Source organism: Canis lupus, chromosome 12 (assembly GCF_048164855.1).
Source record: "Canis lupus baileyi chromosome 12, mCanLup2.hap1, whole genome shotgun sequence".
NCBI lineage: Eukaryota > Metazoa > Chordata > Mammalia > Carnivora > Canidae > Canis > Canis lupus.
Window position 1 is genome coordinate 35,493,391 of NC_132849.1, and position 16,201 is coordinate 35,509,591.

General features: G+C 36.1%; 1 protein-coding gene across 5 annotated transcripts in view; it reads left to right on the forward strand.

Moving 5' to 3' along the window:
* HEATR5B (HEAT repeat containing 5B) overlaps positions 1–16,201 on the forward strand; it is a 99,747-nt gene that overhangs the window by 2,025 nt on the left and 81,521 nt on the right. For all 5 annotated transcript variants that reach the window (XR_012004519.1, XM_072770502.1, XM_072770505.1 and 2 more), the window contains exons 3-8: positions 1,986–2,197; positions 5,117–5,225; positions 6,754–6,903; positions 12,131–12,302; positions 13,750–13,907; positions 15,110–15,359. Coding sequence is in view for 4 of the 5 variants with exons in the window: in XM_072770502.1 (XP_072626603.1) it covers positions 1,986–2,197; positions 5,117–5,225; positions 6,754–6,903; positions 12,131–12,302; positions 13,750–13,907; positions 15,110–15,359 (1,051 nt within the window). In the remaining variant the exon portion in view is untranslated. The remainder of the gene's footprint in view (positions 1–1,985; positions 2,198–5,116; positions 5,226–6,753; positions 6,904–12,130; positions 12,303–13,749; positions 13,908–15,109; positions 15,360–16,201) is intronic.

The window sequence follows — 16,201 nt, forward strand, 5'->3', positions numbered from 1 at the left end:
AGCTGTGCTTGAGCTCCCTAAGTCCAGAATGGAGAACGGTATGAGAGCCTTACAGCTTCTAGACTCTCAACCATTTCCTCCAGTCCTAGGCACAACTTCACTCCCTCCTCTGAAAGCACCTACAGCTTCAAACAACAACGACTAAACAAACATGAGCTTTATGGGATTCTGTGTTGTAAGTTGGGTGTCTTCTCAGCTTTCCCTATTGGGATACTTGGCTTCTACATTTTTTCTGTTGATTGTTTTTCCTGTTTTCTTTGCTCTTGTAGATTTGTGCTTTTTTTTGGGGGGGGGGGTGTTGCTCTTCAGTATAGTTTTAGTAGTATTTCTGGAGAGACAAAGTTAATGTATAGATTCATTTGCGATCCTGAGTTCAAAGTTTCTATTTTTTCTCTTAAGCACTTTCTAACAATATTTGTTGCCTCCATTCCACTGGAATGGTTCTTGTCTAGTCATCAGTGATCTCAAATTCTTCCAACCAGTGATCAGTATTCTGCCTCAGTTGACCATCAGCAGCTTTTGACATAGTTGATCCTCTACCTTGAAACACTTACCATATTTTTAATTTTGTTGTGAAATTGAAAAATATGAGTATATACAAGTATCTGTTCCTTTAATGATACCATAATCTCATGATTTTTACTACCATCTATAAGATAATGACTTCGAGATATCCAATTACCTCTTTCTCTCTTAAACAGCATCTCAAAATTAACATATTCAAAGCCAAATTATTGATTTCCCCATCCCAAACATGTCCTTTGCCTAGTGCTCATCTTCTCGGGAAATGAATATTTTTTCCTTCTAGTTGCTCAGGTCATAAACCTTAGAGTCATTCTTGACTTCTCTCTTTTTCTCAAACTTCACATCACATTCATCAGCAAATCCTATTGGTTCTATACACCAAATATGTCCAGAATTCAATTATTTGTCATCAGTGCCATTGTTCCCACCCTCATTTCTCATCTGGATTATTACAGCAGCTTCCTAAGTGCTCACCATGCTTCTAACCATGTACCTTGTAGAGTGTTCTTTGCTCAATATTCAGAATGTGCCTATTAAAGCACTCTGATCATGTCCCTGTTGTGCTTCAAATTCCTACTCAGAATGAAGTAGAAAATTCTTACAATGGTATGTAATGGATGCTATACAGTCTGGTCCCTTCTACCCTTCTGACTTCATCTCCCACTGCTTCCTCACTCTGACTCTGCCGCAGCCAAACTGGCCTCTTGCTCTCCTCAACTAAGCAAACTTCCACCTTTGCCCTTGTTCCCGTTGCCTGAAATGTATTTATCTCAGATATCTGCATAGCTCACCCCTTCGCTTCTTTTCAGAGGGCTTTTCTTACTAATCTGTACAAAATAGGAAGAGCTCACACTCTTCATTTATTTGGTAAACTGTCTTTCCCCACTAGAATATAAACTCACGAGGACAGAGACTTTGTTGTGTTCACTGTTTCACCACAGTGCATACAATAGTGCATGGCATGTAATAAGGGCACAATAAGCATTTCTGAATGAACTCTTGGTATTGATTACAAGTATATCTGATTTTTTTTTTTTATTCTGTCTTTGGCTCTTAGAGCTTCTTTCAGTTTTCTTCACTGACCTATATAACTTACAAACTACTGACTTTGCTTTTACAAGGCAGCCTTGCTAGGTTCTAAGACATCAGTTGTCCATATACCCATTATTTTACATCCTTTGACTTGGTTTCTTAGTAAGTTGGTGTGGAAACTTTTTGGATCTAGAGTAGTCACATTTATTGTTAGCTAACTTTTTGGCATTGAAGGGGAAGGAAGGATAATATATAGTCTGGAAAGGAATGGTTCATTTCTTACCAAATTTTTCCTTATCTGAAAATTTTCATTTATGGTTTAATGCCTAATGTAGATTTTAATTTTTTAAGTGTTTTAAAATTTTGATTAAAAGGTGACAAAGGCACATATAAGAAAAACTGATAATGTTCTTTATTTTTTGTAACAGACTGATGTAAAGGAAAAACAGAAAAAACTTGTTGAACAATTAACTGGATTAATAAGTAGTTCACCTGGACCACCTACACGAAAATTGTTAGCTAAAAATCTTGCAGCTCTTTATAGCATTGGGGATACTTTTACTGTCTTTCAAACACTTGATAAATGTAATGACATTATCAGAAATAAAGATGACACTGCAGCCTACTTACCAACAAAATTGTAAGTACTTACTTTGCCATTTTTTTTTTTTTTTTACAGTAACTTACTAAGGAAATAGTGATTATAAAGACCCCCAGGTCAGTAGAACCTGAGGCATGGTGCTTGACAATGAAAGCTCTGAGCAGGTCTGGGAAAGGGGTTCTTTCTCAATATATGTTTCATTGTCACTGGGACTTTTAGCAAACGACAGAGCATTGGTATGGTGTCGGCAGTTTGCATGGAGGTTTTTTGGTAAATTTGGATGGAGAAAATATTCTTGGTTGGGATAAAAGAAAAGAATTTCTAGGTGATGCGATTGAGACAGGAATGGGCAAACTAGCCTATAGGCTGCTGCCTATTTTGTGAATAAAGCTTAATTGAAATACAGAAATGCCCATTCATTCAGGTGGCAGCTGCTGTCATGTGATAGTGGCAGAATTGAGTAGCTGATATTGAGGCCATGTTGCCTGCAAGTTTGCTGACCTTTAGATCAGGGCCTTACCCAGATCCTGGCCCATACATTTTAGAGCAAGTCTTAAGGATAATAATGGCTATAGGGTATGTCCTATGAAAGGGTCAGATAAGAAAATCAGCAGATGTGGTACAAGAGGAGAGTGGTCAAGGGGAAAGTAACATCTAAATAAGCTCACTTGTGTTATAAGGGGAGCTCAGTGCCAAGGAAGGGCTGTCAAAGAAGTATCAGCCAAAGATCAACAACAGGGAAGAGCACTTGGATTTCAGGCAAACAAGTGGTTAAGATGGGAAGATGGATGTGATAGACCAGGGATTGGCAAACTTTATGAAAAAGAGCCTGATAGTAACTATTTTTGGCTTTGTGGACTATACATCTCTGTCACAACTACTCACCTCTGCTACAGACTGTGCATAAATAGAATAACTGTGTTCCAATGAAACTTTATTTACAAAAACAGGTGGCAGGCTGGATGATGGGCCAGATTTGGCTTGTAGGCTGTAGTTTGCCAACCTATTTTTCTAGGCAAAGGAAACTTCTCATTGGAAGCAAAAGTAGATTCTTTATACTTTATAGTGCTTTACAGAAAGATGCAAAATAGATAAGGGAATGAGTCGTGAGGAGGAAGATGAGAAGTTCACTTCTGGGTGTGCTGATTTGCAGGACAGGAGGGAACATCCAAGGGACAGTGTATAGTCGGTAGTTTGAAGTCATGGTCTGGATTTCAGAGCTCTGAGTTGAGAATGTAGTTTTGGCAAGGAGAGTGGAGATTAGGAACCCTTTGGTAGGGATAAAGTTACCTAGAAAGAGTCACTGTTTGGGAACAGAGAATGGCCAAGGATACATCTCTAGAACACCATGCAAGGGGACTGGGCCAGTGTAATAGTTTACAGAGGAAACAGGAAGATTATTCTGAACCTGGACACTGATTTTTTAGGTCTATTTTCAACTACATAGGTGTGTTGTGCTTAGATTTTGTGTTGTTTGGGATAGACGTAGATCTCAAAAGTTTTAGAAGAAATGAGAGAGCACTAGTGCTTTCCAGTTTATTTTGGAATTTGAAGCTGTGTTAATATATTGGTAGTTTAGATCTCCACCACTTAGCAAATCCACATATCACTTTCTAGTTCTGCTTAAATAGAATTTATTATATATTTCTTATTATTCACAGGTATTTCCCAGTGGATTCATGGGTTCCGTTTAGGAATTCCCTAAATATTCTGACGTGACCTCAGTCCTTTTTAGTTTAGTCATCAGCCTAGAATATTGAAAGAAGCATAGGATTTAAAGTCAACCAGGTGAAGATAGGCTCCCTGATTCTACTATTTATTACATATATGATAGTAATAATGTCTCTGCCTCAGAATAACTTGCTCAGGACAGCTATTATTAGGTGATGGGTTCTAGGATGTAGTCACAGATCTGCCAGACTTCAAAGATTACACTCTTCACTCCTATCCCATACTCCTGCCTCCAAACTAAACTCACAGCTTATCATTTACTTACTATTCATACAACTGATGATGGAGTGATTTCCTCTGTCCTAAAGAGATAGGCTTTTGTTACATTTCTTCTCTGTATAGCCAAATGTTCCATGAAAGCCATTTAGATTAAATTTTACAAGTAACTGTTCACTGTTATTTGTATATTAAAAGGAACTCTGAGCAATAAAAAAAAAAATGTGTAAGATAGATTCCCTGTTTCCAGATTTTACATTTCCATTGGCAAGATAAGATAGACACATTTCTATTTATTTATTTATATTTATTTTTTAAGTAGGCTCCGCGCCCAATGTGGGGCTTGAACTCACAACCTTGAAATCAAGTGTAACATGTTCTACTGACTGAGTCAGCCAGGTGCCCCAAAATACATTTAAATGATCAAGTCAAAGCACAGTAAATGACATAATTTTATCAAGATGAGTGGTTGCCATTAAGTGTTACATATAATGAGAGAAGAGAAGGAATCCTTGCAGATTGACATAATTTGGGAAGTCTTCATGAAAGGAAAACTTGAGTTTCTTTCCAAAGGAGGGGTATGATTTATTATATGAATATATATTTATTCTCTTCTATTCCTAAAAAAATACAATTTGGTTAACTATGGTATTTGTTGTGATTATAAAGAATCGATAGGGCAGCCCTGGTGGCCCAGCGGTTTAGCACCGCCTTCAGCCCTGGGTGTGATCCTGGAGACCCGGGATCGAGTCCCACGTCAGGCTCCCTGCATGGAGCCTGCTTCTCCTTCTGCCTCTGTCTGTGTCTCTGTCTCTCTCTGTCATGAATAAGTAAATAAATAAAAATCTTTTTTTTTAAAAAGAATCAATAAACAAGATGTTTTTGAAAGGTGAAAATTAAGGATTTGTAGCCAAAAGTGTCCTGCACAAATACAAATTGATTTCTGAAAACCAGAAAGATACCATGACATTGTATTATTAACCTGAACATTGAAGACATCACTTCTTACAGGGCTGCAGTGGCTTGTGTTGGAGCATTTTATGAAAAAATGGGGAGAATGTTAGGAAGTGCATTTCCAGAGACAGTGAATAATCTTTTGAAATCTCTGAAAAGTGCAGAGGTAAGTTTTACAACAAATACTGTTTAAATGTTTTGCTTGTGGCAGGAGTTAGATGTCAGTTAAAAATATATGTTTGCCTTTTTTTCTGTCCCTGTGGTACTCGTACTGCTGAGCAAGAAGGTAATTTAAGATTATTACTTGCAAAAAAAATATCACTTGCTCCTTCTTTAATGTATGTTATATTTCAGTGGGAAGAGAAAGAATGCTTTTCCTTGGCAAAAAATAGGTTTGCCTATTATTTTTTATTTAGCCTATGGAAATTTTTGCATTGCTGTTTTATTTTTGTGCCATAGCTAATATATTAGTTTCCTAGGTTTGCCTAGGGTAGTAAATGACCACAGTGATTTCAAAGAACAGAAATTCGTTGTCTTATAATTCTAGAAGCAAAAATCCAAAATCAGGGTGTGGGCAGGGCCATCCTCCTGAAAACTCTAGGGAAGAATCTTTCCTTGCTTTCTTAACTTCTAGTGGTTGCTGGCAATCCTTGGTGTTCCTTGATTTGTAGATGCACTTCTAATTTCTGCCTCTGTTGTCACATGGTATTCTTCCTCTGCATCTGTGTTCTGCATCCAAATTCTTCTTAGCAGGATACCAGTGATTGGATTAGGGCTCACCTGAATCCAGTGGGACCTTGTCTTTATTTAATTTCATCCCCAAATCCTTATTTCCAAATAAAGTCATGGTCACAGGCAATGGGGCTTAAGACTTGAATTAATCTTCTTGGAGGACGCTATTCAATCCACAGCAGCTAATATTGAGTAAAAATAGTTCTATTTTGTCATGTCAATTTGGTGTTAACTAAAACTAACCAAGCCTTGCACTCTTACAATCTAATTCTTTTGTCTTGGAAAGCTAAAGATTTCTTGGACAACAGCTCTTCTGGGAACTACTTGTCAATTCATTTATTAAACAGTGATTGAGGACATACTGTCAGACAGGAAGCATACAAAGATGAACAAGACACGGTCTCTGACCTCTTCAAAGCTTACAGTCTAGTGGAAGACATCTGTATTTGAATAAGTACACTCTAAGATATAAGAACCAAGCACTGTGAGAGTATGAAAATGAGTTTGGGGAGTTATAAAAAGATGAAGGCTTAGTATATCTCTGTGACAGGTTTTTTAAATGTATTGGATGGGTCTTCTTTTAGATGGTTTGTATTACTTTTTAACTACTTTTCTCTTAACTGTTCACATTCCGAAAATTTGGACCCTTGAGATACGATATTGAAGTCTTTGAAATTGTTTTCACATTCTCATTAAGTTGTGCTTCATGTTGTGGAAACATTACAATCTGTTTTCTTGTTGTAACTTGATTTCTCAGCAAGATATTATTTAATAGAAGTTAATAATTACTCTTACCTCTCAGGTGCTTTCTAGGATACTTTTATTTTTTATTACTTACTGTTTACCCTGTAAAGGTAAGACTATGAGACCACAAAACCCAGGAAACTTTTTGTGTCTTGGTGTGTTCTTGTTTAAACATGGAATTTGTTTTACAGCATAGTTGTGATTTATTTAATGTCTAGTCTCAAGGGCGAAGTGAAATCTTAATGAGTCTACAGAAGGTTCTGAATGGACTGGGCGGTGCAGCAGCTTCTTCACATCGTGATATTTACAAGAATGCCAGGTCTCTCTTGACTGACAGGTCAATGGCTGTTCGATGTGCAGTTGCCAAGGTCAGTACTTAGCTAATATATGCTATTCCTTCTCGTGCTGCTTCTTAGAGCGACATTTTTTTTTTCTTTTAAAGTTTTAAAATGTGATTGCATACTTTTTGTTCCCATGGATTAGTTTCAATTTGTGGAATTACATACAAATGGAATCCTGTGGGATGTACTCTCTCTCTCTCTCTTTTTTTTTTTTTTTTTGGTCTGGTTCCTTTTACTCAGCATAATTATCTTAAGATTCATTCATATCATTACAGTGTCACTAGTTCATTTCTTTTCATTGCTGAAAAGAAGTTGTGTAGTTGTACCACAATTAGTTTATTCCTTCACCTGTTAAGGACATTTGAATTGCTTCCAGTTTAGGCTATTACTGAAAAAGCTATGAACATCTGTATACAAGTTTTTGTGTGGACATACACATTATTCTACTTGGGTAGATACCTAGGAGTGGAATAACTAGATTGTATGATAGACTTATGTTTAACTTCTTTAAAAATTGCCAAACGGTTTTCCAAAATAATTGTACCATTTTACATTTCCACCAGCAACATATGAGATTTCTAATTCCTCCACATCTTCACCAACATTTAATATTGTCAGTCTTACTCATTTTGGCCATTCCAATAGATATGTACCCACGTCTCATTGTAGCTCTAGTTTATATTTCCCTAATGACTAATGATGAGCATATTTTCATGTGCTTATTGCCATCCATATCTTCTTTGATGAAGAATCTATTCAAATCTTATACCTGCTTTGAGTTGTTTTCTTATTTTGAGCTTTGATAGTACTTAATAGGATTTTTAAAAATATATTTCTAAAAAATAAAATAAAAATATATTTCTTTATCAGATACATTATTTGCAGTAACTTTTTCTCAGGTATGTTCTATCTTTTCATCTCTAAATAGTGTCTTTCTAAGGGAAAGAAGAGAAGTTTTGGAATTTGCCAAAGTTCAATTTACCAATTCTTATTATATAGACTCTTTTAATAGATTCTATCAGATGTTCTACATAGACAATCATGTTGTCTAAGAATAAAGACAGTTTTACTTTTTTTCCAGTATGGATATCTTTTGCTCTGGCTAAATCCTTTAATACAATGTTGAATTAAAAACATGAGAGCAAATATCCTTGTCTTATTCCAGATCCTTAAGGAGAAAACGTTCAGTCCTTTGTCATTTAGTGTTAAATGTTGGTCTCTCTAGATGACTTTTATCAAGTTGAGGAAGCACCCTTATATTTCTAGCTGCTAAGAGGTTTTTATCAGGAATGGTTGTTGGATTTTGTCAAATGCCTTTTGTTTTATATTTGATTTCTTGCGCAATTTTTGTTGTTGCTGTTTTCTAGTTAAAATTATTTTAAGATAATTGTAGATTTACATGAAATTATAAGAAATAATACAGAGATGTCTTTATACACTTTTACCCAGTTCCTCCCAATGGTAATATTTTGCAAAAGTGTAATATAATATTACAACTAATGTAATAGTGTTGACATTGACACAGTCCATTGATCTAGTTTAGTTTTCCCTAGTTTTGTATACAAATTCAATTTTAAGATTTATTTATCCATTTAAGAGAGAGAGCGTGAGTGGGTGTGCGCACATGCTAGTGAGCACGTTGGAGAGGGTCAGAGGGAGAGAATCTCAGGCAAACTCCCCACTGAGCCTGGAGCCCAAGGTGGGGCTTCATCCTACAACCCTGAGATCATGACCTGAGCTGAAACCAAAAGATGGATGTTTAACCAACTGAGCCACCCAGACACTTCTAAAAATTCAATTTGAAAAATCAATACGGGGCTATTTAGGTTATTTGTTCTTTAGTGAGTTTTCTATTTCATTTAAGTTGTCATATTTATTGGCGTGAAGCTCTTTCTGATAGTCTGTTTGTTCTGTTAATATATATTGAATCCACAATGATGTGATCTCTCTCATTCTTAATTTTGTTTTTTGTTTTTTTGGTTCTTTTTTTTTTTTTTTTTTTTTACATTCTTCCTTTAATAAAATGTGAGTTAACAATAGTTGCAGTCTAACAATAGTTGCAGTCCAAAAGCCCATAATCACTCAGGCAAGTTTCCAGTAGATTCTATAGAAATAACCTCTGGATGTCTATTGATACTTTCAAGATTTTTGTCTCTTTTTTTTTTAATTTATTTTTTATTGGTGTTCAATTTACCAACACACAGAATAACCCCCAGTGCCTGTCACCCATTCACTCCCACCCCCCACCCACCTCCCCTTCTACTACCCCTAGTTCGTTTCCCAGAGTTAGCAGTCTTTACGTTCTGTCTCCCTTTCTGATATTTCCCACATTTCTTCTCCCTTCCCTTATATTCCCTTTCACTATTATTTATATTCCCCAAATGAATGAGAACATATAATGTTTGTCCTTCTCCGACTGACTTCACTCAGCATAATACCCTCCAGTTCCATCCACGTTGAAGCAAATGGTGGGTATTTGTCATTTCTAATAGCTGAGTAATATTCCATTGTATACATAAACCACATCTTCTTTATCCACTCATCTTTCGATGGACACTGAGGCTCCTTCCACAGTTTGGCTATTGTGGCCATTGCTGCTATAAACATCGGGGTGCAGGTGTCCCTGCGTTTCATTGCATCTGTATCTTTGGGGTAAATCCCCAAGAGTGCAATTGCTGGGTCGTAGGGCAGGTCTATTTTTAACTGTTTGAGGAACCTCCACACAGTTTTCCAGAGCGGCTGCACCAGTTCACATTCCCACCAACAGTGCAAGAGGGTTCCCTTTTCTCCGCATCCTCTCCAACATTTGCGGTTTCCTGCCTTGTTAATTTTCCCCATTCTCACTGGTGTGAGGTGGTATCTCATTGTGGTTTTGATTTGTATTTCCCTGATGGCAAGTGATGCAGAGCATTTTCTCATGTGCATGTTGGCCATGTCTATGTCTTCCTCTGTGAGATTTCTCTTCATATCTTTTACCCATTTCATGATTGGATTGTTTGTTTCTTTGGTGTTGAGTTTAATAAGTTCTTTATAGATCTTGGAAACTAGCCCTTTATCTGATATGTCATTTGCAAATATCTTCTCCCATTCTGTAGGTTGTCTTTGAGTTTTGTTGACTGTATCCTTTGCTGTGCAAAAGCTTCTTATCTTGATGAAGTCCCAATAGTTCATTTTTGCTTTTGTTTCTTTTGCCTTCGTGGATGTATCTTGCAAGAAGTTACTGTGGCCGAGTTCAAAAAAGGGTGTTGCCTGTGTTCTCCTCTAGGATTTTGATGGAATCTTGTCTCACATTTAGATCTTTCATCCATTTTGAGTTTATCTTTGTGTATGGTGTAAGAGAATGATCTAGTTTCATTCTTCTGCATGTGGATGTCCAATTTTCCCAGCACCATTTATTGAAGAGACTGTCTTTCTTCCAGTGGATAGTCGTTCCTCCTTTATCGAATATTAGTTGGCCATAAAGTTCAGGGTCCACTTCTGAATTCTCTATTCTGTTCCATTGATCTATGTGTCTGTTTTTGTGCCAGTACCACACTGTCTTGATGACCACAGCTTTGTAGTACCACCTGAAATCTGGCATTGTGATGCCCCCAGCTATGGTTTTCTTTTTTAAAATTCCCCTGGCTATTCGGGGTCTTTTCTGATTCCACACAAATCTTAAAATAATTTGTTCTAACTCTCTGAAGAAAGTCCATGGTATTTTGATAGGGATTGCATTAAACGTGTATATTGACCTGGGTAACATTGACATTTTCACAATATTAATTCTGCCAATCCATGAGCATGGAATATTTTTCCATCTCTTTGTGTCTTCCTCAATTTCTTTCAGAAGTGTTCTATAGTTTTTAGGGTATAGATCCTTTACCTCTTTGGTGAGGTTTATTCCTAGGTATCTTATGCTTTTGGGTGCAATTGTAAATGGGATTGACTCCTTAATTTCTCTTTCTTCAGTCTCATTGTTAGTGTATAGAAATGCCACTGATTTCTGGGCATTGATTTTGTATCCTGTCACGCTACCAAATTGCTGTATGAGTTCTAGCAATCTTGAGGTGGAGACTTTTGGGTTTTCTATGTAGAGTATCATGTCATCGGCGAAGAGGGAGAGTTTGACTTCTTCTTTGCCAATTTGAATGCCTTTAATGTCTTTTTGTTGTCTGATTGCTGAGGCTAGGACTTCCAGTACTATGTTGAATAGCAGTGGTGAGAGTGGACATCCCTGCCTTGTTCCTGATCTTAGGGGAAAGGCTCTCAGTGCTTCCCCAGAGAATGATATTTGCTGTGGGCTTTTCGTAGATGGCTTTTAAGATGTTGAGGAATGTTCCCTCTATCCCTACACTCTGAAGAGTTTTGATCAGAAATGGATGCTGTATTTTGTCAAATGCTTTCTCTGCATCTAATGAGAGGATCATATGGTTCTTGGTTTTTCTCTTGCTGATATGATGAATCACACTGTTTTACGGGTGTTGAACCAGCCTTGTGTCATTCTTAATTTCGATAATTCATGTCTTCTCTCTTTCCTTCATCTGCCTGGCTAGAGATTTATTAAATTTATTGGTCATCTCAAAGAAGGAGCTTTGGGTTTTATTTCTCTTCTTTTCAGTTTTCTATATCAGCTGTTATCTTTATTATTTTCTTTTTTTCCCTGCTTACTTTGTGCTAAATTTTCTCTAAGTCATCTAGTTTCTTTCTTTTTTCTTTTTTCTTTTTTTTTTTTTTTTTAATTTTTATTTATTTATGATAGTCACACAGAGAGAGAGAGAGAGGGGCAGAGACACAGGCAGAGGGAGAAGCAAGCTCCATGCCGGGAGCCTGACGTGGGATTCGATCCTGGGTCTCCAGGATCGCGCCCTGGTCCAAAGGCAGGCGCTAAACCTCTGCGCCACCCAGGGATCCCCTCTTTCTTTTTTCTTTTTTTTTTTGTCATCTAGTTTCTTAAGGTGGAAACTGAGCTTATTGATTTGAGACCTTTCTACTTTCCAATATAGGAGTTTACTGTTAAATGTCTTTTCCTAAGTACTGAAAACTCTCTTGAGGCAGTAAGCTGGGACAATTGATAGGGTTAACTTTGTTTTCCATCTCTTAAAGATCACTGTCTTTCATTGCCTCATGTCCAGTGTCTTGAAAACTGTTGTTCTGTATATTTTAATCTTTTGGTTACTTCAGGAGAGAGAGTAAATCTGATTTCTTGTTACTATTTCTCTGGAAATGTAAGTTCTAAAATGTAATTTATTTTTTTCTTCAAATTAAATTCCAGTGTCTACTAGAACTACAGAATGAAGCTGTGTTCATGTGGACTGCTGAATTAGAAAATATTGCCACTCTCTGCTTTAAGGCTTTGGAAAACTCAAATTATGGGGTTCGAGTGGCAGTGTCTAAACTCTTAGGAACAGTCATGGCTACAGCATTGATGCCAAAACAAGCAACAGGTATCATTTGCCAACCCTTGATTTAGACTATTACAGATATTTGAAGGTATATGAAATCTGTCTAAATGAGTTATTTCTTATAGGCAAATCACTTGAAAGATTTAAATTGTTAAGTGTCTTTGTCTACTTTTTCAGGGAATAGAACTATCCAAATGTCATTTATCTTGATATAGACAAGGCATTTTTTTATTGTTATAATGTACAAGATAATAAATATCAAGTATACTGGATATATACGCAAGTAAGATTTATGAAATGGTTTTGTATAATCTTCAAGGGACTGGAATCTGTCACTTTTTAATGCTTCCCTACTTTCAATCTCTGATGAGTAGATCCATTTTATAGTACGGTATTCTTTTTTTTTTTTTTTTTTATCATTACTGTAAGAACAATCAGAGGCATTTGTCATGTGACTTCTGCTGTGCCTTACAGTTCCATAGAGATGCCTCAGTGAGGGTTGTGAGTAGACCCTGAGGGAGTCCAGCCACGTATGGTACTGTCCCCATCCCTACTCCACCTCTGTGTAGTAGAAGGAGAATCAGATGTTACAGATTCAAGTCCTAGCTCTTATGTTAATTAGCTGTGAAACCTTTTGAGCTTTAGTCTCTTTAAAGATAATTATTTCAGTTTGTGCAACTAGATGATGATGTTGACAGGTAACATTTATTAAGTGCTATGTGCCAGGCACTGAATTAAGCATGTAACTGAATTGTTTTATTTAATCCTCATAAAAGCCCTGTGAATCATAAGTACTATTCACACTTTATAAACAAGGAAATTGAGGCTTATAGAAATCACGTAATTTGTGTTCTTTTAAGTGTTCTGTAAGCATCAGAGCTGAAATTCAAACCCAGGCAGACAAATTCCAAAGTCTTAGATACTTAATCATAAAAGTATACTTTTATACTTTTCCTGTAGACTTTTTGTGAGGATTATGTTTGCAGCTGTATGTTAAAGGGCTTCTTAAAATATGAAGCTCTGTACAAGGGATGGCAATTCAGCTGCAGTCCAGTGACATTTTAATTGACTGCTAACCATTGTATAGAAAACATGGACTTGACAAAGTTTCTTTGAGCCTACTTCAGTTGGGAATGAAGACTGTGATCAATTAGTATTTTCTGCTGTGGATGTGTTTTGTCTTGCTGTGTTACATATATCAAGGTTAACATTATTAAACTATTTTTGGCATAGATTTTAATTAATTGCTTTTAATGTGTAGCTCCTTCAATTTTTCCTAGCATTTTTTGCTTCAAAATTGAATTTATTTTTCAAGTAGATTATAAACTTAAAGACTATAAGAAAACAGAAGGACCCTATCTTGTAGTAGTTTAAGAATCCTTAAAAGTGATTACTTGAATTTTAAGCCAGATATATTAGAAAATGTTTAAAAAATGTTATTCAAAATAGTAAAATATATCGCTTATGAATTTACTTTTCTTCCTGAAAGTAATGCGCCAGAATGTGAAGCGAGCAACATTTGATGAAGTCTTAGAACTCATGGCCACAGGATTTCTACGTGGAGGGTCAGGTTTTTTAAAGAGTGGTGGAGAGATGTTAAAAGTCGGAGGGTCTGTTAATCGTGAAGTGAGAGTTGGAGTTACACAGGTTTGTAATGTATACATATGAAAGAATTCTGTTCACATTGCTTGTGAAATCTCATGGAAGACTCTTAATAACAGTACACACAGATTTTTAATATTGTCTATTTTTTTTCAAAATAATTATTTTACCAAATGAATGAATTACATTCAAGTTCCAAATTACAAAAAAAAAAAATTCCAAATTAGACACTTATATGGAAAGATGGATTCCTAACGATGTGTAAATTAGCCCTTGTCTGGTGTATTTATATAAGTATCCAACAACATTTTCCCAAATTTTACTTGGCAGAAAATCAGATGTAAAATAATTCAGTTTTAGTTGAAATTATATTCAAATAGCTGGAGGCATTTAATTTTAATGTTCAGTGACCCTGTAGCAAATCATATTGGTTAATACTTCAGTTGGATTTATCATAAATGAATAATCACTAATTTATTAAACTAAACCTGACTTGGAGTTAAAATTGCAAAATAATAATTAACCAGGGCAGCCCGGGTTTCTCAGCGGCTTAGCGCTGCCTTTGGCCCAGGACGTGATCCTGGAGACCCGGGATCGAGTCCCACATTGGGTTCCCTGCATGGAGCCTGCTTCTCCCTCTGCCTGTGTCTCTGCCTCTCTCTCTCTCTCTCTCTCTCTCTGTGTCTTTCATGAATAAATAAATAAAATCTTAAATAATAATAATAATAATAATAATAATAATTAACCAAGTAAGGTGTTATGGTTAAGATCTAAGAATAATTGATAATAAGATAAGATGTATCTTTGTGATCTTAGTCAAAATCAGTCCAACTATATATTGTTTCTGAAACAAGTGTAGAAATAGAAGTAAACCATTTTTATCTTATAGTCACAAGCAAGGACATCCATTGTCCTAGGTCAATGTTTATTTAAGATGTGAGAGTTTTCTTATTCCTATAACCTGTTACCTTCCTCACCATCAGGGTGAATTCAGCTTTCCTTCCCTCCCTCCCCACTATCTTTTTGTATTCTTCATGAAGCTACTGATGACAGTTTTGAGCCAAAGATACTTCCACCAGTAGTTCCTTTGCTAGAAATACTGAAAAGGTCTCAAGTATTAATTTTTCTCAACTTTAATCTCAAATATAATTTATTTTGTGTGCTATGATCATTTATCTCTGTAGTTGCTTTATCTGTCATCTCAGTTAATTTATGTAATTTATCTGAAGTTGTATCTTTATTTATAGGCATATGTTGTTTTTGTAACTACATTGGGTGGTCAGTGGTTGGAGCGTAGCTTTGCTACATTCTTGTCCCACGTACTTGATCTGGTTTCCCATCCTCGGGCAACGCAAACACACGTAGAGGCTGTGTACTCAAGACGATGTGTCTCCTTTATCCTAAGAGCTACTGTGGGCAGTTTGCTAGGTGAAAAAGCCCAGATTGCAGCTGCCAAAGAAATATGCCAAGCTATTGGAAAACAAATGAAAGCAGTAGGTAAGAATTGATACCTTGATGTATGTTGTGGATTTCTTTAGTCACTTAGTTTTATATTATTATTCTTAATAAATACTAATAGATCTGTTTAATTCATGTCATTTTCTGGACTATGCTTTAATAGCCACTTTTATTGAATACTCTTATTTGTATCAAAACAACATACTTTCAGTGAAATAGTTTTTAAAGCTTTGAGTAGCATGTTTAAAAGGTTAGGTTTTCTGTTCAATTTCTAGTACCTGTACTGATGTACTGGTATGCAGCAGCATATTGCTTTGCTATCTTTAAGGAAGAACCTATTGTAATTTTTCTGTTTGGGCCTTTTGCTTTATAAACACATCTTTTTTTTTTTTTTTTTTTTCCCTTTTGTTAGTAGAATTAATGTGAAGACTTAGGAACAATTACAGGTGGTTATTAGCCCACTATTAGCTATACTGTGAAACCTCAGTAATTCATAATTAAAAGAAATGTCCATTTTGTAAATTTTTCAGTTTAACAAGTAGTTATTGATTATCTGAAATTGCAAAGTAGTAATTCTGGGTTTGAATAATAAGTGAGATAAAAGTTCCTGCCTTCATGGAATTTGTAATCCAATTAGGGAACTAAACAAGATAAAATACAAATTCCGTAGGACAGTTCAGTTTTCTTAACCTTAATCAGGCAAATTATATTGCCTAATAGTGGTCTTTAGAAATGAGAATTTAAAGGGGTACCTGGATGCCTCAGTCTGTTAAACATCCTACTCTTTATTTTGGCTTAGGTCATGATCTCAGGGTTGTGAGATCAAGCCCCACATCCAGCTCTGCGGTCAGGGTGGAGGCTGCTTGAGATTCTCCCTCTAC